Source organism: Ixodes scapularis, unplaced genomic scaffold, assembly GCF_016920785.2.
Source record: "Ixodes scapularis isolate PalLabHiFi unplaced genomic scaffold, ASM1692078v2 PGA_scaffold11__112_contigs__length_91849675, whole genome shotgun sequence".
In the NCBI taxonomy this organism is placed as follows: Eukaryota; Metazoa; Arthropoda; class Arachnida; order Ixodida; family Ixodidae; genus Ixodes; species Ixodes scapularis.
Window position 1 is genome coordinate 9,611,703 of NW_024609837.1, and position 27,729 is coordinate 9,639,431.

Here is a 27,729-nt window from a genome sequence, read left to right on the forward strand (position 1 = left end):
AGATTGCTAGCAATTTGCAAAAGGATAGGAAGTACGTTCGCCTGACCACCTCAGGGATTTTCGATAAATCGTCGAACTTGTTCGACGCTTGTTTCATTAGTTACGACAAATAATGAGTAGTACCGACCGTACCACATTACTGAGAAGGAAGAAGTACTTAAGGCATAAAAGAAATGTCGAACGTTTCAGTGACGTTTGTACCAGATCTCACGATATTTTTTAGATGAATCCGTGAAAACTACTTAATTCGACGCTGCGGAGGTTAATCTCCGTCTGTGAAATTCGAAGAATTCCAACTTAAATTCGAAAATTTTGAGCTTGTACCGCGTATAATTTTGGAATCTTTGAATTTTTCGAACGTGAACCTCAGAGAAATTTTTAATTTTCGAACTTTTCAAAATTTATTTGTAAAGATGTTCTAACTTTTAGAACTTCAATTTTCAGAAGCATTGCGATTTTCGACTTTCTTGAATTTGAACCTCAGCAGTATCAGGAAGTTCCAAACTTTTAAAATTTGAACATTAAAAAGGCTTGATATTTTCGAAACCTTTCGAAATCGAACTTCGTAAGGTTCGCAGCATTCCTAACCATAACTTGCGTGAGTAGGTTTCTTTTCATTTAAACGCGAAGTTATATAAATTAGGGTCTTCTATAAATTCTAAAAAAAACAAACAGGGATATCAATATATACATAGCGAACATAACGATCTTGCTGCTGATTTTGAGGGGTATAGAAGGGTGATTATTGTGACATTTTATATATATATGCTACATCGGAATATGTTTCTCATAGTCATCTAAATACGTCGTTGAACGTCCTATAATATGTCCCCAGCCTTATTCTGACCGAGTATCTCTGGTTTATCCCTCAACAAAAACAACAACTCCTCTTTGAGAAACATCGTCAGTACAGGTGAAACCCTATCACCATCTTTGTTGTCTCAGCACAACCTCTTGCCTAAGTAGTCTCACCATTTCTCCACGTTGCAGGGTAATAATTCGTAGCCCCCACTATACTGGAAATGCCTGTCCAATTTCTGGCATTCCCAGTCCCACCCCCTCCCCAATCCCACTCCCTGATTATTTTTTGGCTAATAAATCGCGTTCTAATCTAACCCAAGCTTAGTCGCCATTGCGCTTGCTTCACATGATCACCGCCAGGGGTGCCACCTCCCCATACAATGAAGATGGTAATTGTCTGCTGCGCACTGCTACGTACTAAATCCAATACTTCGGAACGCATATTTCATAGCGGGTGAGCAGCAACATATTGTTGTGGAACAGGAGCGCTCGTACCGCAAAGAGTGTTGTGCAAGACGAATTCCCACACCATAAAGGGTGTCGTGCAAACAGCGCGTGTGTGAAGGAATGGACGCCATCAGAACTTGATAACTGAACCTGACGAAACCTGGCCTTCGAATTACCTTCAACCATAAACTATGTTGCGTCCAAAAGTTAATAAATGTAGGAGACAGTAGGTATGACCCAACACGAATTACAAGCCCGACGGACGAGGAGGTGATAAACTTTCACAATGTCGAAACATCGAACACGCAAAGGATTTATTGCTGAGGTCCAGGACCAGACGAAGAGCCGGTGAAGAGCAATAGCAAAGGCCATGGTCCTCTGGGGTTACAATCGCTACAAAATCCTCTAAGCACTGTGGACTGTGTTAGCTGTGTCAGGGCTCAGGTTTCGTAATGACGTCTCGTGCCTGTCGTCATGCAACCGTTCGCTACCTCGAGCTGCGAGAGAGTTTTGGGGAGGTCAGCCACTGAAACAGCACCGATGCCGTGGGAGGGTATGTGATCTGGTCCAGGGTTGCACACATTCCTCAAAAAGAGGAACCCAAGGTCATTCCTCTTTCCTTCTGACTTTTGGAACGCGTTCCCGTTACAAGTTCCCTATGAGAAAAAGGAACTCGTTCCCATTATAGTTAAAAAATAGAACGTATCGTTACATATACCTTATATTTGTATTTTGCTGATTACCATATTTAGTTAGATAGAGAAAAGTTTTTTTTTTAATCTATCTTATCAAATGGGAACATACGAATTTGAATGCCGTGATGGAAGGGCATCAGGAAAAGAAAACAAGTGGAAGCAGGGTTTCATTTGTTGATAGACTCACCTCTTGAAAATCTCCGCTTTTAACCATATTCATGTTTGTGGTGGGCGATTCAGTCGAGCCAAATGTACTATTACCTTACATTGGACGTACGATTTAAAACCTCTCACGTTCAAGTGTAGCGAAATCCCTTGTTCGAACTTAACAACAGTGGCTTACCATTATATTTAAACACCAGAGACTGGGTGTGAAAAAACCTTGAAACAACAAAAAGTAGAAAAGACAGGGGAAGACGTCAGTCGAACGACGTCTTAAACTCGGCTAGGTTTATTTAGTAAACCACTTATAAACACCTTTGAAGCCAAGGTCATCACTATCCAACAGAACAAGCAACAACAAATCATTTTCTCTTTCCTATCTGTTCTACAAACTTCTTATTTACACACTTATGACACACCATGTCTTTGTGTATAAAAGGTTTACGGAATAAACTTGTTAGCTGAGTTTGATACGTCGTCCGACTGACTTCTTTCCATGTCTCGTCTACTTTTATTTGTTACAAGGTTTCTTCACACTTAGTCTCAAGTGTTTCAACATAATTGTAAACTTGCACCACCTCGCCTGCATCCTCACTGTGTTTTCGTTAACAGTTGCTTCTCGGTGTTGCTGTCCGCAAGACCAGCAAGGGAAGACGTGGTAAGGGCTTTTGGAAGCTCAGTCTTGAAAACTACAAGTCCTTCTTCGTGAAGGCTCGATTCGTTTTTCAGTTTGAAGGTGGGGGACAAGGGGAGAAGGAATAAAGATTAATTTTTGTCTATCTCCTAAGTGAGCAATGTTCGGGATACAAGGGTGCGCTCGATGTCTGGAATCCTGTTATTTTGTTGTAAATGTAGTTCTCTTTGTGGAAGTTCAGTGATAGCTCTAGTCGGCCTTAGAGTTCAGGGTGTATGGAGATTGGTGGAAGCAAAGAAGGTGAAACGTCCCTCTTTCTGTGTCTGTCCCTTCAACTAAAAGGTTTGCTTTTTGTATCGCAGTAACGGGCACTGAGGGAAGAATCGATGTCCACTAGCTCTCCTGCACCCGACTGTTACCGGACGAGGACCGCACAAATTAAGCCCCAATATAAGTAACCAAAAAGTTAACAAGATCCCGCCCTTCGAAAAGATTTTTTTTTGTACTTTCGGAATTTCTCTTTTAGAAATGAAATAAAAATTACCGCACTGGACGAAAAAAAGAAACGCCGCTCCTTTTTTCTGTTCCAGTAAAAAAGTAACGAGTTCCTGTTCCAGTTCTATCGATGTAAAATGCAATGGCGGCGTTCCTTCGTGCTTTCTAAAAGGAACGCGTTCAAGGAACGCCGTTTCTTGGAACGCCGTTTCGTACAACACTGGACTGAACCAGCTTTGATGACAGGGAGGCGCGAACCAACCTGGACTTTGAGCGAAGACTCATCAGGATTCTGAGGCCTCCCTCAGAAGGGTTTTAAAGGAAGGCCTGCCTAGACAGGCTTTTCTTAATGTCTTTTGTAAAAAGCTTACTACTTCATACTTTGGAGTTGCAGAAGGTTAACTTTGGGACAAAGTCGTTTGTCAAAAATAGGCTTTAGTCACTTTTCAAGGTTTCGGGTGTTGCTTGTGATCTCGGGACATGGCAGTCCTGGCACCTTCATTAGCGAATCTGCATAAAACGCAGAAAAAATGTGGTTAAAATAAAATCTAAATGCGACCCACAGCTACCATGTCATATGCCCGAAATAGCACAGAAGATGCAAGAATGCACGAGAGAGTTAGGCTTAGTCACTTTGTTGACGTCGTTGACGTTTTCTGTCTTGTGTCTCTGTTGTGTGGGAAAGTGACGCACCCTCGTGGTGGTAGCTGGCAACTGGTGATTGGGCAGGTATTATCAGTATAAAGGAAGCTATGAATAAGTGCACGGAGGCTTGGCTGTTTCTTTCTCCTGCCCACGCAACCGCATCATTTAAAATCCGATTTCCCGTCGCCAACCTTCTTCGAACCCGATATCCCTGGCTTACAACTCGTTGCACCGCAGAATATTACATTAATAGTTTTTAGATACCGCCATTCACACTGAGATCAAAACGGGGGCTTTGAGTCGTTTTTATTGGCATTCTTTTTTTCTTTATAATGCTGTTGAATCTGTCTTTAGGTTGTAGTGTTTTGGTCATAGGTAGCGTTCCCCACGCCCCCTCAAGCTTTTTATAGACGCTTATAGCTCAAGACTCTCGGGGTGTGGCTCATTATGTTCACGCTTTCTGATTGTTCCTTCGCCTTTGTTATCAACCAATGCCGTCCTCTCATTGGCTGCGACGCGGTAATGAGATGCTCGAGATTCACCACACCCTGCGTTTCTTAAATTGTCAGGCCGAATTGTTGACGTCACTTATCAGAGGCAACCACAGGTTGGTCACGAATGCTGACACAGCACTCGTGTCCAGTATGTGCCCCGCAAATCGGCCTCTTGTAGCTGACGTAGAAATCTTCGGCACCGCGGCCTTGTCACCTAGGAGGCCTTGATCGAAATGCGCGAAGGTTCCTAAGGGGAAGAAGGGAAACAGAGGATACAGTTCACCTTCGCGTGGTAAATGGACTTGGGTGCGGCGACCGCAAAGTACGCCAACATCCAGATAATTATCAACGGGCCTCTGCAGCCTAAAAATAACGATCGTACGCCTTCACGCCTCGCGCACTTTTACGTTCCTTCAATTACGCTGCCAAATTATGAAACCTACATAACTGAGGTATCATCGAGCAATTAATTCAAGAAGCCCAGCTTTTTATAAACACATATTCGCTTCTTCGCGCGACGAAACGTGTAACGTAACAGAATACTACACTAGCTAATCGTATGATGTCACACCATTTTCGGTCTCCCTCGTTAGCATTTAAGCCTGCCCCTATTTAGGCTGAAGAAGCTCTTTAAGTAACCATGTAACAATAATTTAATCAATTGTTGCTGTTGAAACCCCATCGACATTTACAAATTAGAGGGATCATAAAAAAAGCTTCTTTGGATGTCGTTAAATCTCTGATCACATGTAACACCTAATGCTGAAAGCGCTCTACGACGCGCGTTCGTGTTTAGCTCTAAGCGTGTAGTGGCACGGCGTAGTAAAGACAGTCACGTTAAGTTCATACTGGAAAGCCTCGAAGCCGACTCCAGGAATTCCAGACAAACTGGATTTACTTTTTTCTAAACGTACCGTTTCCGAACCTACATTAACCTGTTTTTGTTTTATAAATAAATAAAGGGAGAGGCTGCTCGCGTTGAGTTGAAGCGTCCCGCCCTTCTCTCGAAAGAACAAGGGAAAAATAACTTGGGGAGCACTTCATCTTTCTCTTGTGTGTGGAAAGTTAGAATTCAATAATACGTTTCTTTTTTCTTTTTTTTTCTTTCGGAAAAATCAAAGGGAAGAAGTTTGGAAGGGGGAAAAATATATATATAGATTTTTTTGCCTCGCAGCAAGTGGGGATTGTGCGTTGTGATAAAAATAAATATTAAAAAATTCTGAAACAAAAATAAAGAAATACCCGTTTTTTTTTTTTGTTTTTTTTTGTTGTTGTCATGTTTAAGTTTTTGAGACGGAGTGAAACAGCTAAAGTGTTCGGAGAACGCACTTCCACTTGTAATTCGGCAAATCTACTTACTTTTTGTCAGATCGGATTTTGAGAAAGCGGGCGAAACGTCTCGGCGCACGGTGAAACTTAAAAGCAGCATTCGAGCTGCTCCTCCCATCGTACAAAATACACAACTTCGTTGCTTAGAGGACGACACAAATATATGTGGACACATGTCAAGCATGTTTCAGGCATGTTCGCTTCTTGCACGCTCTTAGCATTTCTGCAGAGGGTCTTTATATCCCCATTGTGAAAAGAACGTCATATAATAAAAAAAAGAAATGCCTCAGACAGCGTCTGCGAACATAATGTGTTAGCGGTATGCTCCGCCTTCATGGCGAGCTTCCCGCCCTTGAGAACTCTTCGTCGCACGCGCGACCAAAGTATACGGTGCCCGTAAAGCGTCTCCGACTGGTACGTTTACAGCGTCCAAAAGAAGTTGTTCCTCAATTTCCGCCTGATGACGCAGCACAAGTTGACACGCTGTTGCAGGTCGCAATCCTCGCGGCGGCCTTCGCAGCAGCGGTGGAATATTTGTGCAGAATGCCATTTCCGCTGCATATCACCCTGCAGCTTGACAGTTCGAGGAAGTTTAGGCGGCCACAAGTTGGGACGCCGTGACGGCGGCATTAAATTCGCGTTACCTCGTACTATTTTTTCTTTCCAGAAACTGCTCCAAAAGCAGCACGTGATGAAGACGGAGCTTCTACCAAACTCTTGGCTCTCTCTCACAAAAACCCAACACGCACGTGTCGCTGGACTACCTTCATCGTACCCCAAACTGTTACTTTATCTAAACTGTGGATTGGACTCTCCAGCTTCGAATGCTCCAAAGAAAATCGATAGGTCCCAACCGCCGAAACCAGCTGATGCTGGTCCCTCCCCCTTTCTTTCTCCCTTTCTCTCTTACGTGTCCTCCTCTCTCTCTTCCAACGAGGGTGTGAGCAGCGCCGACTAGCGGTGACCGACGGTAATGCTAGAGAAGGCGCGCTCTCGAGCTTCATTCAGTCCCGGGCACCGGTGGGGCCCGAACACTTGCGTGGGGACGCTCGCTCTCTGGAAGCTTGGTGCTGTGGTCACGTGCAGTGCAAAGTGCAGCGAATACTAGCATACTGGAATTGTTGGCGTAGCATCGTCTGATGGCTGATATATTGTAAGTTTTTGGGGGCTTGACAACTCTCGCTGAACATTCTTTACTAAATCCAATCACGGAACACTCAACAAAATTGCCGACGTCTGTATTTTCTTTTTAAAATTAGTTCGTAGTCATATTAGCTTAGGGTATTTGGGCGACTTTCAGCTGTTTAAGAAAGGTATGCTAAAAATTGACAATATGTATTTATAGTCACAAAGAAACAAAAACCGTGAATAAGACGCAACATGCAAAGGGAACTGCTACTCGACTAGAAACTTCAATTCACCGTATCTTTTTAGTTAGAAAGTTTTATGTGCACATCCACCCTTGGCAGGTCTCCACAATCGTCGCCAAAATCAGCTGAGCAAATATAAAATATTTTATTAGATTTTGTCGTGTGCGGGGTTCTTTGGTGGTAGGTTTTGCCACAATGTATCCCAGTGGACTGGCACAAAACAGGGCACTCAAGCTCAGGAGAAACGTTTGAGCGCACCTTGTGTGTTAAAAGTCAAGTTAAATCAAGTTAAAATGCAGCGTTTCACCTTAAACTTGTTTCCCGGAGAGCCCATCATGCCTCACACCAACCACAGCGAAGAGTCTTCAGAAATCCTCCTTGACGTGAACCATCCAAACTGGACTGACCCCGGCCAACAACTGTTTCCAGAAGAACTGACTTTCAACACGCAGTCACTAGTGCAAGTCATCGTGTACGCGGTGCTGTTCGTCACAGCCGCCACCGGTAACATCCCTGTTTTCTTCAGCTTGATGGGCAAGCGCCATCGCAAGTCCAGACTCAAGGTCATGATCATGCATCTGGCGATAGCGGATCTCATCGTCACCTTCGTCATGATTCCCCTGGAGGTGGGCTGGAGACTCACGGTGCAGTGGACGGCAGGCAACGTGATGTGTAAGGTGATGCAGGTGCTTCGGGCTTTCGGGCCGTACTTGTCCTCGATGGTACTCGTGTGCATAAGTCTGGACAGGTACTTTGCAGTCCTGCACCCGCTCAAGGTGAACGATGCCCAGCGACGTGGCAGGATAATGCTCTCCTGGGCTTGGATAACGAGCTTTTTGTGCAGCGTCCCGCAAGTAAGTGCTTTAGCTGCTGTTCTTTTAGATTGCCTTTAAGGTAAAAATTGAAACAAAAAATCCGAGTGGCAGATGATTAGAGAGGCTGTCAACTTAGAAGTAACTCCGCACTGGAGACAAAAAGTGATATGTTACACTGAGACGAATACCCCTGTTTCAAGGGAACGGCAAATACCCTCAGAATGAACTCTTTTAAAGCATCGGCGAACCCGCACAGAGCGGAGATCGCGACCTGATTTGATGATCCTTTAAAGGAGTTTGTTCTAAAAGACTTTAATGTGTCTTTAAAACAGTTGTATTAGCCTGAAAAAACACAAGCTGTCATTCGTAATTATTTACGGGAGATTGTATTTTTTTTTTTAATTTAATGGTTAAACCTAAAACTAGCTCAGGTAAAGGATTGATTGTAGGCCTCTAAACTTTCTGGTGGTTTTTGCCCTCGTGTCCTTGGCGCCTGAACTTTCTAGTCTTGAATCAGACGGCACATAATTCCTATTATGAAATCGGTGTTTCGCTTATATGGCTGAAGTACTCGCCCACTGGCCCTACCCCATAAGTCTCAACGCCCTTCGAAAAAAGAGCATAAAAATAAATCAAAGTTCAGTCCTTGTCATTTTACCTGTGTACTTTCTTCCACAACTTTTTTTTTTTTTTTTTTAAAGGTTAGGGGCAAAATTATGGCTAGTGTAGTAACTCTGGTCACGATTGTGGTCGTATACAAAAGACACAAGCAAAGTAACGGATCAAAGGACCACTCGTCAAGAATAGGCCATGGAAGCTTGACACTTGGTTTTTCGAGGGTGCACGGTTACATCAAGCACAAACGCTAGAAGTCCAAAGATGGATAATAAAAATATTATGGTCCTGTTTCCGAGAGCTGGCGCAGTTCGCTTGGTGCAAAATGTGGGCAGAGAAATTACATCGTCATTCTGGAACAATACATCATACCTAGGAATCCCTTCAAGCTATAGATCATTTATCGTATTTTTGAGCTTTTACTGTTTTTCCGTACTTCGACGCTTCTTTCACTAGAGTGACGTTGGCGTTTGCAGTTGTCCATGAGCATTTGTTTTAACGATTAAAGACTGCAGACACTGTTCACATCGTGAAAATAACGAAAACAGATCCAGGAGAAAAGCTCACCTTCTTTTTTGCTGGTCCGGAAAACACGTCAACTTTATTTGAGAAACCGAAATAAAAGCTAACCTTAGATTTAAATTTCATGCGAAGTAATCGTTATAAAGTGAGACCTTTCTCCTGTTACTTTTTATTTCGTGAGTTTTTATCCGGTAGGGTGTTCTGTTGAGCTTATCACCGGCGAGCGTTTATCTGGTGAGGTTTTCTTTGGCGAGGTTTTCTCCAGCGAGCTTTTATTTAATGAGAGTCCGTCCGGTTAAGTTTTGTTCATTTAGCTTATGGCCGCCGAGCTTTGACAGGGTGATGTCTTTTCCGCTGACGTTTTATTCAATTATGATTTTTTCGTAGAACTTATCGTTGGTGAGCTTTTATCTGGTGAGAAATTCTTTTGGGCACTTTTGTCCGGTGAGCTTTATTTCGGCGTTATTTTATACGGTTATTTTATTCTTTGTCCGGCCAGTTTATATCTTATGAGGGTCTCTTCGGTAAGCTTTTGCCCGGTGAACTTTGATCAGTTGAGGGTTTCCACTACTAGTTTTTATCCGGTATGCTTTTATGTGTAAGTATTTCTCCGTTGACATTTCATACGGTGACTTTTTATATAGGAAGTGTATCTCCTGTGAGCTTTTTCCCGGTGAGCTGTGATCCAGTGAGATTTCCTACGTTGAAGTTATCTGCAGCGAGCTTTCCTCCAGTGAAATTTAATTCGATAGCTATTTCTTCGGTGACCTTTTGTCTTGTTAGATTTTATCCGAGGAGGTTTCTCTGGGTAGCTTTTATTCTGTGAGTTCTTTATCGAGTAAATATTTCTCCAAAAACAATTTTATCCTGTGAGGTTTTCTCCTGTTAACTTTTATGCGGTTGGAGGTTTTCCAGTGAGCTTTTTTTCGGCGATGGTTTCTTCAATGAGCTTTTGTCCGGTGAGCTTTCACCTAGTTGTTTCCTTCGGTGAGGGTTTCTTTGTTGAGCTTTTACCTAATGCGGGTTTCTCCGCTGTGCGTTTGTCGATGAGCTTTGATCCGCTGAGGTTTATTTCGTTGATCGAGCTTACCGCAGTGAGCTCTTATCCGTTTCAGTTTTCTCCGGTGAGCATATGCCGGGCAAAGGTTTTTTTTCATTGAGCCTATCTATTGCCGATGAGGTTTAAGCCGGTGAGATGGCCGTTGAGCTTGCCTTTAGGGAGGTTTTTTTTTCTATTTAGGTTTTATCCGCCGCCCAATAATTCGGGCCACAGAAGTATCCCTAGAAGCACACTTTGTACTGGTAATATCCTTAGGATGTCCTAACGTTTTGGAATGTCCTATGAACGTCCAGAGGACATCCCCAGAACGTGAGGACATCCTAAGGACATTGGAAAACTGACTGTTCCACTAGGGATAGTCTCGGTGGCGACACACATCTCGAAAACTAGAAGTAGATGGGAACTGCCGTGAGGACACACTCAAATGATAACAATAAAAAAACATTAATTTCGAGTATAAATGTCTTGAGCAGATTGTCGTCACGAGGCTGCAGACTCAGAAAGCCAGAGGTCAAGTTTTAGTTGGAAGGATGAGTGACGTAAAGTTTGAAAGTCTTATAGAAGTACGAAAACAAAATGACGTGACCGCGAGCTTCCTACATCTCGCTTCAAAATCGGCCAGCGAGAAGCGCAATGTGTATCGCGCTCGTGACGTCAATTGCCTCTGCACGGCCAAGGGTACTGTAGTTGCGAGCAGTGCCGCTTGATGGCGTCAACGCGTGACGACCTCGCCTAGTAGTAATATCTTAGGACTGTACGCCCTATGGCCTATAGACAGCCCGCTCGTAACATCATTCGCGGCCATGCCGGTATTTTAAGTGCCACGAGCGTTCGCTTCACCGTGTTAGTTTCACATCGTAGCTTGAGGGAGCCAGTAACTAGAAAGAACCATCAGTACCCAGCAATGGCGACACGAGCAAGCTATGTATAGACGATTGCCAACAAGGCATCTTGGCGCCGCCATGTTCTTGCTCGTGTGAGGAAGCACGAGCAAGTGCAAGCATGTCAAAGCTACCTTCAAGCGCATGCTACGCGTGCTTGCACGCATGGGGCACCAATCGGCAACTCATATATGCAAATGTCTAGTGCCACTAAATAAGCTACGCTTCAGAGTAACGACGCTTGGCCATATTGTGTCTTAAAATCATGGTTGCCAGTTATCTGAAGCTTTATCTGAAATCACAACAGGAAATGTTTTTCCGCCCTCCACAAATGTTTAAACAGTTCGCGACAGAGCATGTCAATATTACATGAGCTTTCTAACACCGAATTTAATGCTGAGGAAGTCGCACTTTTGAATCATGACGATCGGCAGTTGCGTCTGCTCTGCATACGAGCCAAAATGGCGGCGCCCACAACAATGTCGGGGAACGGAGTGCCGATACTCTAAGCGCAGCTTATTTAGTGGCTCTACAAATGTCTATGCGGAGGGCAAGTTCGTCTGCTTCCTGCGCAGGGGGTAGCGGTGACGTCAGAACGCCGAGCCCTGATTGGCTGATCGCGCCCCCCTATCTGAGCGTCGTCTGCTCCTTTGCAACGTCGTCTGCTCGCAACGTCGTCTGCATCTGTCTTACCTTTCGTGCGGCTTTCGGAAGTGCAGATTCACGAAACGATCTTACGCCAAAATGTGCGTAAGACATAAGTTAAGAACGAATTCGTATTCACGAAATAAAATTTTCGTAAGTTCTGCGCAGGTTACGACGAAATCCTACGACAGCTCCGAAGCTACATGTCTACGCACTTCTTACGATCAAATCAGCATGGCCGACAGCGTCGCGGTCGCGACGACCCACGGACGTTTATTTTTCTACGTGCGCTTCTCACGCGTCCCAACTTGAAGCACCAAGAAAAAAAGTAAAAAGTACTTGAAACAGACCACGACGAACAAGAACGCTGGATCCAGAAACACCCGGGAAAAGCTCCAACGACCACGATTCCAACGAACACGACCAAGCGAGTACGACAGTTAGGCCTAGCAGGCACTCCGCGACTCGGCGACCGTCTGCCCACGACCGGCTGGCGTGCTGAATCGAATATGCCCGCGCGACCCTTGTGAACCCTTCCCGTATTGTACTTTGATCGCTGACCTCAATTTTAGATTAAGAGGTCAACTTCTTCCTCTTGTTATCTCCTTGTTTCTCGAGGCAACGGTGACTCTCGCCGGTAAAAAAGCGGTGAATCTCCGACAGACGCAGGAAAGGTAAAGCAGCCATCGCTTTGACTAGCAGACGTAAAGCAGACGACGTTAACTGCACCAACTCGCCGACGCCGTCGAAGAATCAGGGGTCTCGCCGCACACGAAAGGAGGGAAAAAGTATTTGGGAGGGAACTTGCGGACACTAAGCATCCTCACCTCTCGGTTCTTAGCAAACAAACCTCGGCGCCTCGGGACACCTCGCCAGTGAGTCCTTTGACTTCCCTCCTTGATGCACGTCTGCTAGTTCGTACCGCTCGAGTTATTTCGTCTGCCCTCTCTGAAAGCCGAAGTCGAGCTCGCTCGTAAAGACCTGCACTTCCCGAGGTCGCAGGAAAGGTAAGACAGACGCAGACGACGTTGCGAGCAGACGACGTTGCAAAGGAGCAGACGACGCTCGGATAGGGGGTCGCGATCATCCAATCAGGGCTCGGCGTTCTGACGTCACCGCTACTTCCTTTCTCATGTGCAGAAGACAAAAATGAGCCCACTTGCGAGGCGTATAGAGGTTTTCTGTTTCCTGTTGTTCCCAGTGACGTGGATTCCGTATCTGGTATGCGGGACGAAGAAATAATCAAACATTTCAACCTGAAATATGCGAAAAAATATAGGTGAGGCAAAAAAAGAATGTGTGGCAATCATGCTTTTTTTTTGTAAACATCTTCCTGCGTCGTGGAGAGATCAAAACTATGTTATACCGTATACCAATGTTACTTAAAGCCCCGTCATGTTTCAAAAGTTCTGCAAGGTGCGTCGATGCACGAGGCACGTGCAACGTGCAGCCCTTGGTAAGGTCATGGCGGAACAACGCAGCACTGAGCTACATTTCAGACGCCATGTTCTTCCCAGAAGTGGGGCGCGGCACGTGCCTCGAGTAACATAGAGTAAAGCCCCCCTATCTAGCTCTACCTCTATTACACTGTACCTTTATCCTGGGAAAAGTGGCGCCATTCATTGTTATGGAAATGCTCGAGACACGTGCCGCGCGCCACTCTGGGAAGAACATGGCGTCTCAAATCTAGCTCAGTGCTGCTCTGTGCCGCCATGATCTTCCCAAGGGCTGCACGTTGCACGTGCCTCGTGCATCGACTCACCTTGCGTTACGTTTAAAACATGAAGGGGCTTTACCATAGAGCTCTGCCGTAGAGTAGAGCGCCTTCATACACACGCGCGCTTTTGCTTGAGTAGTGACATCTCAGCCATTTTTCCGCCCAATCGTTTTTTTACGCATCTTGAAGTACGCGCAATCCGGTGTCACTCAGCTCGAGCGCGTAGCTTTGGCTAATGCATAGAAGCCATTTTAACGCCTAAGTCACGCACAGAGTGCGCCAGAGCGTCACGCGCTTTCACATTCAGGGCAACATTGGATGTCTTCACCCTGAGACAGAGAGACATGTAGGCACGCTACCGTAGAGTACGGTGGAACGCCATCTAGACGCTGATCTTTGAAACGTACATATTCCGTAGAATACACTGCAGTTACGCATAGCAGCCGTTCGTCACGTCGAGCGACGGGCGGCGAGTCGTGGTGGGTGAGGGGGGTGCTGCTCGTGCATGCAGCGTCTATGAGCAGTTCCGTAACTGAGCGAATCTAATACCGTTGCCGCATACCAGAAGCGATGACATTCGAGATGGTCGCGTTCTTGTGGAAAAGGTGTATAAAAGGCACTCACTATGTGCCATATTTGAGCGCGTTGTTCACAGCGCATTCGTTGGAGAGGAGAGGGGGGGGGGGGGGGGAGTGAGAGTGGTATGGTTGTAGGTCTCGCATCCTCAGCTCAAGCGAGCTCCTACTTAACGTCTGGAAAGAACGGCGATCTTGATGGTGTGGAATGCACGTTGCGAAATCACTGTGGAAGTAAATATATTCAGCATAGTAGACTCGTTAGCGTTCTCCGCCCAGTCACATTTAGGACTAGTAACTCTACGAGAGAGATATAGTGCTGCGAACTGGCGCTGCCTCCTCAGAGGCCGATGACGTTGCGGAATGTCAACGGAGATTTCAGAGACTGCCACCAGGCGCAATCTCGAAATCTGTTCGTTCGCTTTAAAATTAGTTTTCTTGACTTTTCTGCCGGCAGCCCGGACACAGTAGTTAGACTGGTGTTTCTGAGCTGCCACCACAACATAGTTCCCATTTAAACAAAAAAAAAATGAAAGCAAAAATTTTGTTTCCGTCCCACTTTAAGATGGGGTATGGTGTCTTCGCTCAAAATGCGCATTCATAAGTAGGTGACAGCGCGCATTAGTCACGCTGGAAGCACATGCTGTCTCGCGTTTTCGGCTAACCGCCGGAAAACTTCTTAAAACAGTGGTGCAACTGTGTCGGCACAGCTGCAGCCTTTCTCATGACGACACTGGCCAGAAGTTATGCGGCGCGTATACGCTCCGAGAGACATGCGCGTCCAGCGAGCGAAATGTCAAGAAAAAGACGCAAATTGTGACTGTCTGCGCAGCGCGTCTTTTATTTGTTTTCTCGTTATTCGTTTTTATTTGATTCTATTGAAATTAATGACGTGCTACGAAAGGCACGCTGGCCACTGCGTAACTCTCTGCGATAATGACGGGCTTACTGCTTCTTAAAATAAAGTAGTTTTTGCAGAGGTCTCGCAACGGATAGCGGCTTTGAGTTGCTGACTATGTTGCAACGGATTATCATCGATATATGTTGGAGGACGCCGCCTCACCAGTCCTTGCAAAAATAAAAAGTTAAGTTACCTTATTTATAATAAGTTTACGGATCCATTCAGATGGCCATATATGCACATGCGATCCTGGATAAGGCATGGTAAGACAGAAATAACAAACACAAGGGTTTATTTCCCCAAGCTGAATTGTAACGGCCGCATTTGAGGCTACTGCCGTTCTAAGGCAAGTAAGAGCAATGATGCCCAAATATTTTCATTAAAGAGGCACGACCACTCAAAGGTACGGTTTCTTCGGGCCTCCAACTCGCGCGTTTCCCCGCTGATTACCTTGCCGCGCGCGTAACTAACGCGCAAGGACTGGGATAGTGGTGTGCGAGCACGTCCACCTATCGCACGATCCGGTTTATTCGGTAAGGGTACGGTTTGGTCCCTACGCGAAGCCCGGGAGGCATCCCCCGGCGATGTTCAATAGCCACGCCTCGCAGTGCTGCAGTGATTTGATTGTGCGACCGGCGTTTTCACGTCGCGAGCGAAGTTAACAGGGTCACACCTCGCGTGCTTGTTAGTGTCGCATTAATGTGACAGCAGCCGTAGTGGTACAGCGAGGGAGCGATTCACGAATGAAATTTGGTCCATTGTATTTTTACGGGCATTCCGGGCCGAAGGCCGTTTCAGCTCGGCAAATCCAATACTTGCCGAGTGGGAAGCGGAAGATTGGGGGTGGATATCAGATTAACCGCTCACCTGAATGACATTTGCCTAAATATGCCACGCAAAACGTCTATCTTTTTTTTCTTTTTTTTTTTCGCGCGTAATGAAATGAATACGAGAGTGCGGGTGGCCGGAGCCGGCGGGTTTGCCATGCGAGCGTTTGAGGAGCTGGCGAATGTTTGTACCTACGGGCTCTCGCACGATATATCTCCAGTGATATACATAGTAAAGCTATTGCCGTGTATACAAGGATTGTTTTGAAAGGTTTCTGCCTAAGTATGAGAACTATTAATAACGGCTTGTGTTTAATGTATTAAATGTGAACATGTGTGCACTAATGTACGGAGTTTTATAGCTCTGTAACTTATTTCTAATCCAATGAAGGTCAACCCGAACCATGGCAGAATTGTACGGTTTTCTAGGTTAAACAAAGTCAAAACAGCCCACTGTGTAAGAAAAGTCATGACCTTTTCTTTTTCATGCCGACTGAGTTTTTCTGGTGGGTTAATTCTACCACGGGGCCTCAATCTGATGGGCCGTGCTTCTAGGAAAGCCAGAATATAACATGGAAGAGTTGCCAAAGTCTCTTAAGCGATGACATGCAAAAAAAAAAAAAAATCATGATGGAATTTTAAGACAAGCAAAAAAAGCAAAAAAAAAAAACAACAACAACAACAAACAAACATCATTATCTAAACCCTGAGACGTACGGATAGAAAAAATAATCCTTCGCGTTTTGCAAAAAAAGAAAAAAAAAGGAGGACGTTGTTTTTCGCGCCGATAGTACCCCGGTTATTTCCGTCTTTAATCTTTCTTTAGAGCTGTCAAAAATGAATTCGAGCCTCACTAGAAAAAAGGTATGTATAGACACCGGAAAGGTCTGCGTTGGAAAGTAAAAGAGAAATGGAATCCTTGTCGTGCTTTCTTATAATTCTTAGCTCGCGACCTGTTTAAACAATGACGGTAGGTAATTCGTCTGCTGCAACAACCACAAAAAAAAAAAAAATGCTATTTTGGAAGTAAAAGTTTGCGAAGCGGGACCTTGCATTGTACCACAATTTTATTCATTCGAGGCAAGTAGACGTCAGTTCGTTTCGTTTAAATGTGCGAGCGTATAGATATCCAAGTTAATTTATGCAGTCCCATAAATGATTGCACGAATAGAAGGACTCCCTCCACAATGCCTTGCGTTGTGCATGCAGAGAACGCGGCATTACACGGCTTAGTAATCATGTACAAGTACTATGGTTTTAACCCCGGATTGTGATTAACTAGGACCGGTTGGCTGACCGCACCAAAACAAATTTGGGGAGTTTACGTGCCAGACCAATTAATCGAGTGGTCATCCGGTGCGGTCCAACGAAGTATCGAGGATTCATTCGGGCCACTCGGGTGTTTTAGACGTGCAACCAAAATCTCGCTTACCTTTCTAAATGAGCCTCCGTGTCAGATGTCTGGAACCTCGGCCCGGACTCAAACCCGCCTACCGAGGATCCGTAGACTGGCCCTTTTGACTCGGAGCGAAAGCCCTTAGCTGTGCAGGACCCGGGAATTCAAGATTCGATTCCCCCCTCGACATTTTCGATTTCGACGAGCATCGTGTAATCGCGGGATGGATGCTAAAAACAATAGGCTGGCATGCTAGCCTGCTGTTCTTTAGCTGACCCAGGGATGTTTACCCTGAGCCAGGGCAGTATACCCCGGCTCAGTGTAAACTGAGCCAGGGTATACTGCCCTGGCTCAGTTATAGAAAGTATTCACTGGCCTATAGGAAGTATTCACTGGCGGCCATAGCTGTTTGCGCGACTGCTGAGCGCGTGCTGATGGCGAGCTTCCACAGTTTTTTTGGTAACGTGCATTCCGCACCCTCAAGATTGTCGGTCTTAGCAGCCTATTAGTGTAGGCTCGTTCTGAGCATGCGCTCTAAACAGCACCCACAAATATGGCGCCCAGCGAATACTCCTTATACGGCGGAGGCACGAGACACTCCTCGAGGCTGTCTAATATTCCCCCAACTAAGCGTATACCTGCGACAGAATCATTTCAAGCTCAATTATCCCACAGTTTAGCATGGGCAGAGGTCTCCTCGATAACGCCCATTAACAGTAGGTCTGATGCTTGTTAAGTTGCGGTCCTACTGCTTAACACACCCTACAAAAGACAGTCAGCGGAGGCCTTCATTGTTGGACTGTTTTTCCACATTGGTGATAGAAAAATATCCTGCAGACATGTTATACATTTTATTTGGCAAAGATGCTTCGAACATGTGCTCGCTGCGATACTTCTTTCATTGTGTTTGCAGCAAACACTGTGTGTTTTTTGTATGTTGCACATTTTGGAGACAGGGAAAAAAGCTGCACCTTTTGCAGCTTTTGTCCCTGTCTCCGTCACCCATATGTATAATGGGAGTAAATAAATGAAGTGAATTCAATTGAATGTATGGGCAGTATGACTGCGATTTTAAGCTATGGGTGACGTTATAGTTCTCATACGGCTCAAACGTAGCGTTTCTTAGTGTCAAATGGTTTGGTTTACTGATGCGTATGTTTATTTCAACCTTGTTGCTTAATTATTGTATGCTGTTTCTGTTGACTGCTATAAACGGGGCGGGGGGGGGGGGGGGGGGGGGGGGGTTGGCGGCCTCGTTAGAGGGCTTTTTTGCCTTCTTTTGCTGCAGCACCCCAGACACATGTATGACACATGTATGTATGAAATAAACTATTCTATTCTATTCTACTTTCTTCTATAAAGGGGGCTCGTCGGGCACTCAAGAACCCGAAACGCGACAATCTGACGAGTTTGCGTTCCGTGGCTTCGTCGATCTACTAACACACGCCTGTGCGGGAATTCCGCAGAAGAGAGCCGCTGCGCGTACTCACAACACGCTCCTCCATATATCCTATATTATACTGACAAAGCCTGGCAGATCGTCACAAGAAGCGGCAGACAACGGATGAGAGGAGAGCCACGCGACGGGCGCCCCGCTGCGGCGAGACGCCGAAACACACTTCTCCCAAGGAACAAGTGTGTTTCGGGTGCTCGCCGCTGCAAAAGCTGTGCGCTGGCGTCCATGTTCCCCGAGAGGATGGTCTCTGATGCTCTGTGCTACCAGATCCTCGCGCTCCAAATCTGCGACCGGGCACTCTATGGCTCCGTCGTCCAACTGCCAGGCTTTGTTAGTGTAGAGGAGGCTAGGTCACAACGCGCTCCACCACAGTAGGCAGAGACGACGGCGCTCGGAAGACAATTATTGGAACTGTCCGTACGACGTCGCCCGGACAGCTGTCAGCGTGCGCGCGCCAAGACTCGCTCATTATTTATCGGGTGGGACGCGAACGGTCGCTCCGCGTACCGCCTCGCAGCAGATGCCATACGGGGCCGCAGGATAGCCGACAAAAGGCTCGCCGTGAATACGAAACGCACGTCAGCCTGTCCGCGTTCGACCCTTATTAAATTACGGTACCGTGGCAACGCGCAGTGTCAGCGACGGCGTCAGAAATGCAGAAATTAAGTTCCGGCCACTGATCTCTATGTCTATCTGCTGGATCGCGTTTGACCAGCTCCGCCTATGGACGGGAAGCGGCCATGGTCGGCCATCTTTTTAGCAGAGTTATATTATCTCTAGCCATCATAGTAATATGGCGGACAGCGCTATGGCGGCAGGCTGCCATAAAAGTAGCCTTGGGTCTTGTACACTGTACCGTGGGTGATATTTTGTGCTTGATTGAAGTTGTTCGACGAAGCAGATTCTTGAAAGCCAGCGTGAACGGTAGCCTCATCTTTAAGGAGCCGGCGAAAGTCCTACGAAAGCGCAGCACCTTGGGAAAGCAGCGCAGCTCGCATCGAAAGCACAGGCCGTACCGGCGTCTGCTTTCGATGCTTCTCTCGATGCGTGCTGTGCTGCTTTTCCCCGGTGCTCCGATTTCGTGAAACTTTTTACCGGGTCCTCAAAGATCGGGCTACCGTTCACACCGGGGGTTCAAAAATATGTTTCGTCAAACAGTTTCAATTAATAACGAAATATCACCCACGGCTATTTTTATGGCAGCCTGCCACCACAACTGCCACAACGCTCTCTGCCATGGATGGATGATAGTGGCTGCACCAGCTGTACATTGGCTAGAGGTAATATAACTCTACCAAAAAGATGGCCGTCAGTGGCCGCATTCGCGGAGCGGGAAAACGCGACCCAGCAAATAGACACCTGCAACCGAGTAAGACCGAGAAAGACAAGAACCGGGTTTTAAGCCTCCTGCGACATCGGAAAGCCGGATGCGCAGCTGCGAAGCAGGTCCTAGACGCCGTAAGAGGCTTACAAATCGGTCCTGTCTCTCTCGGTCGTATACTCGGTTTCACGTGTGGCGTGGCGACCGGCTTAAGGAGTACACTCTAAAAAAATTTCAATTCGGCGTAGAGCGAAATATAGTCGAACAGACGACCTTAAATTTTAGAAGGGGCTTGATAACGGTGGGATATAATTTATTAGGGAGTTTTAGAATAACGTACGCAATTTTTGGCGCACACTAGCGCTAAATTTAGCGCTTGCGTTAGCGCACGCGACGCGAGAGGGTTTTAAGAATAGCGTTTCTCTGTCGCGACGCAAAAGCCCAACCATCTCGCGCTTGCGACGCCACCAAGATACAGTCATGATTTTCATTTCACGCACGAAATGCTGTAACTTGAGAAAGAACAAGATTTTTGGTCCGGAGTAACAATTTTCCATATGTTTAAACGTGAGAATGCGACGCGAGCGGTCGACCAGTCGTGTCCGCATGCGTCGCTTCGGCAAGACTGACCTTCGCCGATAAATGTCCGCTCGTCCAAGCATCAAGTTGCCGGTGATCGTTGCCCACCTTACTGGGTTTTCCAAATCGAGTGCAATCTCGTCCCGTCTTGAAGATCGCAGTCGCAAGGATGCCGCCGACGTCGCGCTCACAACGCCGCCACAGCGGCCGCAGCCATGGTCCTGGGGGCCGCCATTTTTTTTAACTGTGCTCGTCTTGGCTTTAGCCAACTTCTCATCACGAATCCTCCTTGGAAGAGCGCAAAAACCCTTTGCGTACGCACGAAATTTCTGAGAAATAGCGTGCTCTAATATAGAAATGCAAAGCGCAAAACGTGGTTTGCGTTCGGCGCATGCGCAGTGGTGACGACGCTATTCTTTGCGTACGCAAAGCTTCAGCTTGCGCTATTCTAAAACTCCCGATTAAATAGCTAAACCACGTATCAAAGATCACAGAAAAGAAACACTGAGGTTTTGCAATAGGGCCATGAAAACCCCAATTATTATTATTATTTTTTTCAGTCAGTAAAACGTACATTAGCTATTTTAATAAGTTTTGCCACACGGCTGTCAATCCTCTCGGGAAAGTTATTAGGGAGTTTTCGTAGACCGCGCTGCCCCCTCCGCTAAGCGTTCCGCAACGAAGAAGTTGCTACTGCGCCTGCGCGCCGATAGCCTTGACTGTGGAGTTCCCGCTATCGTAGCGGGTTGCGGAGGGCCTTGCGGGACGGCGAAAACGATCTACGAAAACTCCCTATTACCGTCCGATCGACATCAGTGCGCTGTACGTCGAAATGAAGTTTTGGGGTGTATTATATACGACAAAGGGTGTCAGAATACACCTTTATTCTGAGAGTGTAGCGTTGCACGCGACATACCAAACACGCATCTACCGGTGACTCCTCACGTAACGTAAGAAAGCGTAAGCAAACGGCATTTTGTAACCGGCATTAATCCTGTGGCTGATGGAACGACCTGTGCAACGTGAAGTAGGTCACATATGCCGACGTTTGAACGGTATGCGCATGACGACTGAGGATAATTAGATAATCTCTAGTGGTGCTGTTGCGCGACGCAGTTTCGTAAGTGTCCGTCCAAAGCTTCAGTCTGTACTGAGACCACACGTGCTCTAGCAGTGTTCTGGTTGTGACCACTTCTAACGATAACGTGCAAGTCCCTATCGCGATGAGCGGGGACTTGCACGGTCAACCTCAGTCAGGTTGACACAAAAACGTTGGGAAGCATCGGAGTTTATCCGCGAGGTATTGTTCTATGGACGTGCGGAGCGGCTTTGGCAGCGGGAGCTTCCGAGGGCGTCCGAAGCTTTAACCCGCGCCCTTCCCGCCATCTGTCGGCGCTTGCAGAAGGTGTTTCCTAGCCCGCTTCCACAGCCAGTCGGGCCGTGGCGCCACCCCGTGGCGACATTGCGAACTTTCGTCGTCAGTCCGAACCGGTCCAAGGCCAGCGCATGTACCATGGCACTAATGCTCACGCGTTAATAACCAAAATAAAGGCTGGTTCGCGCAGCATCGGTTTCTTACGTTGCGTACAGGTCCCCGCAACATCCGTGCCTCGAATGTCGCGAGCTAGTCAATTACTTGGACCTGTTGCCACGCTTCATATGAAGTACAGATGCCTGGGTGACTCTCAACGCAAGCCGACGTACGCTTTCGTAACATGCCGTAATGTAAGAAAACGGTCCTGTGTGAACCGGTCCTCAGACGTCGACGAACGCGCGTGCCTTCACACATTTGCGTTGCACAACGACCGAGAGAGACAAGACCAACTTTTAAGCTTTTTGTGACGATTTAAGACCGGCTGAATTGGTCCGCAGCCGGTCGTAAACCGGTTTACAACCAGCTGCGGACCAATTCAGGCGGTCGTAAATCGTCACAAAAAGTTTTAAAGCCGGTCTTGTCTCATTTAATCGTAGTCAAACGCGAGTGTGTGAATGGATCCTTTAGGACTTTTCTTAAGAAAATAGTTCCCGCTGTAGACGCCAACACGTGCAGCGCGTGTAACTGTATACTCGTAGCATGCTTCTTGGTGCTCGGGTAATTTATGGTTCATTCCGCTTTTAGATTTAGAGCGTTCATAAAAGCGCCCCTTTTGGAGCGAGCATCTTTCACAGGCAGAACAAGTTCAAGTTAACCATCTTCCACTCGTAGGTTTGTGGCAAGGTGCGCCCCGTGCAGCGCCTCCAAAGTGACCGAACTTGATCCGCGGGATTTGAGGGAGCTTGGCGGAAGTTGACAGAAGCGCGCTACGTCATTTCCTTTAACTCGGCAGTGCGCATGCGCGGCAAGGTCGCCGGACCGGCCGGGGTGTCGAGTTAGATCTGCTCGAATGCGTCGGTCGTTTTACGCGGTAGTGTTATGGCTCGAACGCTTCCGGATCGCGTAGATCAGGAATGCAAAGCCGGGACTGGAGCGTGGCAAATCGCAAGCGCTGACATCTGTGAGCGTGAGACGAAGAACGAGAAAAAGAACGACAGAAAATCTGAAGGACGAAGGCGCAAGGTTAGGCCTGCTGATTTCGCCGCTAATGATTGTTTACCTTTTTACAGAGCATGCCGTGGCGTTATCTCGTGCAATAAACCAAGAGCAGATTAGGCGACGACCGTGAAAGTGATGGTTTGTTACGTCTTTGCGTTTGTTGAAGTCTTACCAGCAATCGGAACTCCATTAATGGCAATCGCTGTCCGTGCCCCGCCGCTTCGAAGCGGCCGAAAGGTATGTGACGGTGTCGAACGCGGACGTCTTGCTCGTTATTTGTGTAACACGGGCTCCGTGGTACGGACATTTTCTCTCCGCCTGTGTCGTGGGGTATTTCCGCGGTTAAACAGTGAGAGTTGTGGCCGGTCGTCGGAGAAGCTCAGTCGGCCCGTCAAGTCCATCTTCCGTTCGTCGATTTGAAGCGGGGAGCGGAATTTCGCGCCTCCCTCGCGGATTTCGGAAAGAGCTCCGCATCTACCAGTAGAATTCACCATTAGCAGTGACATTGCACTATTGCTGTAATCTCATTGACTGGGGAGCGATGTAAAAACACTCGAGACTATAAACGTAGCAAAATCTCATTGACTGGGAAGCGATGTAAAAACACTCGAGACTGACTATAAACGTAGCAAAGCCGCAGGGGCTGAATTTTCGAAATCGGAGCGTTGAGGTTGATTTTTACCATCCACTTCGTTCTACTGTTATGTAACGTCCTGATGCAACAAAAATCAGAACGTAAAAAAAAAATGCAATAAATGGAAAAGTAATGTTTCAATGCATTCCAGTCAGCACTCGGAAAAATATTAAGTTTTATTTATTTAATTAAGAAAGTCAGGCTATTTGTTTTTAGTGTGTCATGATATATAAAACTAAAATGTTAATTGTACTTACTTTACATTTACAGTTATTATTTTTTTTCGGATTGTTATGAGTAATCGGTCGAGTTAGTCAATCGATGTGCCTTGTTAAGAAATATATCTAGTGGCAAAAGTCCCTTCCTCCTACAGTTACTTAAATCAAACTAATCTGATTTAAATGAAAGAGACTTACTAAATTAAAAAAAGGATATTTATAGCTTACTTGTCGCTCGTTTATGTGTTACTTTTGGCATATCGGTTTCTTTATAGTTCAGATGTTTGAATGAATAGCGGGGACTGGAAATTAATTATCTCGTTTATCTGTTAGTTTTGGCAAATCGGTCTCTTTATAGTTCAAATGTTTGAATGAATAGCGGGGACTGGAAATTAATTATCTGAATACTAACAACGGCTCTGATATATTTTTTCAATGGACAGAAATAAATATACGAATCGAGTCTGTAAGTATAGGGAAAAATATCAAAACAAAATTAATTAGTAGATTTTAGGTATCTCGCTAATCATTACTTTACACTGAAAAGCTGAGGTTCGCTGCGTTTGGTAGCGTTGTCCCGGGGGTAATCTGTTCTTTATTTCAAGCGCTCCTTTTTTCTTGCTGTCTGTGAGTCTTTGATAAAACGCATGAGCTTCAACGTTTGCCTCGGGGACATGAATCATCTGGGATATTGTCTCCTAGGTCAGGTATTCGAGGCTACTGATTAAACATCCCACACAAAAATGACCTATGGTCGGCTATAGAAAATTCTTCGTGTGGTCGGCTTTAGCTATTTGGCCCAATTAGCTAACGAATTTTTTATGGCTGTCTTTAGCATTTTTTATGGTCGTCTTTTTAGGCCTCTTTAGCTTTGTCTATGGCCCTATCACTGTCCAGCCATAGCGTTCTGTAGCTTTTCTAATGGCTGGCTCTCTGTAACCAGCATGCTATAGCTGCCTATGGCTTTTCCTTTTGTGTCTTTAGCCATTTATATGGTCTGCTAAAGAAGGCTGTATGGGTTTTCCTGTGGGTGGTTCCCGTTTCGACCCATTCCCAATTCAACCTTCCCGTTTGTACCTTGCTGTTTCGACCCGGCTCAAAACGACCTTCTCGTTTCATCCTTTCCCATTTCGCCCTTTCCCGAAACAACCTTCCCGCTTCGGCCATCGCTGGTTATCAATTTGTCGGTTCGTTAACAGCTGGTTAGGTTCAAGTGTCCAATGTTTGTCCTCCTTGCTCACGTCACTTCTTCACCTCCCGAAACAACCTTGGAGACATGGCATCGTAAGATAAAAACTGTGTCAGGGAGGGCTCACCCGAACATTAACAGCTTCATCGATCTTATCAAACGGTATGAGGCTTTGATAAGACATAATTAAAAACAAAACAACGCAAAGACGAGAAAAAGTAAAAGGTAACCGACAGGATACAGCGTTGTGTCCTATCGGTTACCTTTTACTTTGTCTATCGTATTTGCGCTGCTTTTTTTTATAATGTCTGCATACCAACTAGCCCAAACTTCTACGTTAATCAACCTTGACAAGGATATCTTTGCAGCAGCTTGCAAATGGTGGTGCCGCGCGGGCGAGGAGACAGCCGCGAACTATCAAAAATGGAGTGTCGCCTTTCTGATAATGCGATTTTTCTGTTCGATTTCCTCAACAAAGGCGATAGCATATTGTGGTTTATGAATTTTTCCTGTGAGTCGCAATCATATGCCTGTCAACTTGTCTGAATTCTCACTCTTCGAAATATTCCGTTCACTCTAAGGAAGTTTTAGAATAACGTACTTAAGCACTTTAGGTAACCTAAAAATAGCGTCGCGATGATAAAACCTAAAGCAACGCTAATTTTTGCTTACTCAAAGTGCTTGCCTGCGTTATCCTAAGACTTCGTTATTGTACAGAGCGTGACACTGTTAGCGCGAGCAAGCGCTAGTCTGTTTTCGCTGTTTTTCTTAAAGAATCAAATGACTGCCATCAATATTACTAGTGTTTCTGAAAGTGCTCATCTGCGCCACTAACCTAAGCGGTATACAATTTGGTACCTTGTAACACCATTTCGAAGTAACATTTAAAATGTCGTCAACATCGTGTTCCCGGTAACGTTGTCGCGTTTAGTAGCTCCACATTCTGGGGATCATCTTTAAGAGAGTGGTTCAAGTAGAAATATATTTCGTTGGAGCTTGTCTGAAAGAGATGTATATTTTGAAAACACTTTGACAATAAAAACTAGTTCACAACATAACTAAATAGATCGCCGGAACCTTTGCATTAATTGCATCAACAACTTTTCGGAACCTATTCTCGAGGAAAAAATGTGCGCAAACCAGGGTTAGAACGATGGAGACTCTTCGCGAAGAGGGTGAGATACCAATAGATTTTGACGGGACGGGCTCAAACGAAAGAGGGTGTTTCGGCTACGGGTTCATATAAGAATGGCGTTTCAAGAACGGGTTGAAACGGGACAGGTTCAAATGGGAAGGGCGATTCGGGAATGGGTTGAAACAGGACGGGTTCAAACGGGAAGGCCGTTTCGGGAATGGGTCAAAACGGGACGGGTTCAAACGGGAATGGGTTGTTTCGGGCTACACCCTTTCCTATGGCTCTATTTAGCCAGCACACTCTAAAAAATTTTTTTAAAATTCCCCCGACTTTAGAACGCTACATGGTAGATACAGATACATATACATCACTGAACACACAGAATACAAGTAGAACACTCCCCCACATAACAGCAAGAATGCAGCAACACCGGAACTCCCACTTTCTCTATATATGGCAGTCTTATTTTTGAATCCGACTTGGCCGGTGACTGCCGTCATTTGTCGCATAAACACGGAGAGGCGGAGCAAATATTACTCGTACTTTATACATTATTTGATTTTTCTCTTGGAGTACCCCCCATATCTTAATTCAGCACTCTGAAAAAAGCAAATGTAGATCATTAGGCTAATTAACTAAAATTTAATAATTGTATTTTTTAATAAGTTTGTTGAATCATGTTGACAATGCAGTGATGATATGCAGTACATTGGTGCTGAAGATTGCAATTAGTCTATTGCTTAATTGCAGTGTTCGGTGCCAGTGTAATCTATTTTCACCACGGGGGGTGGTAATAAATAATTTTAATTGTTGCACACGCACACATTTGCGCACATTTCAATTGACTTTTCATACAAACAATATCACTGGTTCGGACGACTCGTTGCAACAGCAGAGAACATATTGGCCACCGCTATTACACAAATTTAGTATTGGTTTAATTTTCTTACCTGGAGCGTTTTTGCTATAAAAAGTAAGTGCCGGTAGTGATCTTCCATAGGCGTGTAAAGAAAATTGAATAGTTCTTAGCCTTTAGACTTGGCGCCATAGGATTTTCTATGGGCGGATATAGACGATTGGTTTCCAGTCTTTAGACTTGCGGCCAGAAAGTTTTGTTTATAGGCGGTTAAAGAAAATTTATTAATTCCCAGTCTTTAGACAAAAGGCCGTAGATCTTTCTATAGCTGGCTGTAGCTCTATTTATTGACTTCTATAGCCGGGCATAGAGGGCTATAGCAGGTGATAGCTTGCCATATACTTTTCCATACACGACCATAGACAATTTTCGTATGGGATAATCGAAACTTTATAAATGTATCATGGATAGCAGACGAATAACCTGGAATATTGTTCCCAAAGTCAGGGTATTCGAGGCTACTGATTAAACGTAACCAAAACTTTATAAATGTCTCATGGATAGCAGATGAATCATCTGGGATATTGTCCCCGAAGTCAGTGTATTCGAGGCTACTGATTAAACGTAACCGAAACCTTATAAATGTTTCATGAATAGCCGATGAATCGCCTTGGATATTGTCCCCGAAGTCAGGGTGCTCAGGGCTAGTGAATATGCATAACCAAATCTTTATAAAGCTCTCATGAATAGCAACTAGTTATAGTTTCACACTCGTAGAAAAC

At 45.7% G+C, this 27,729-nt stretch overlaps 1 protein-coding gene across 1 annotated transcript in view; it reads left to right on the top strand.

Annotated features, from left to right (window-relative positions):
• The first annotated feature begins 7,407 nt into the window (after positions 1-7,407).
• LOC8031792 (gonadotropin-releasing hormone II receptor) overlaps positions 7,408-27,729 on the top strand; it is a 141,450-nt gene continuing 121,128 nt past the window's right edge. The window contains exon 1 of the mRNA XM_040218927.2: positions 7,408-7,926. Within this exon, the coding sequence (XP_040074861.2) occupies positions 7,408-7,926 (519 nt within the window). The remainder of the gene's footprint in view (positions 7,927-27,729) is intronic.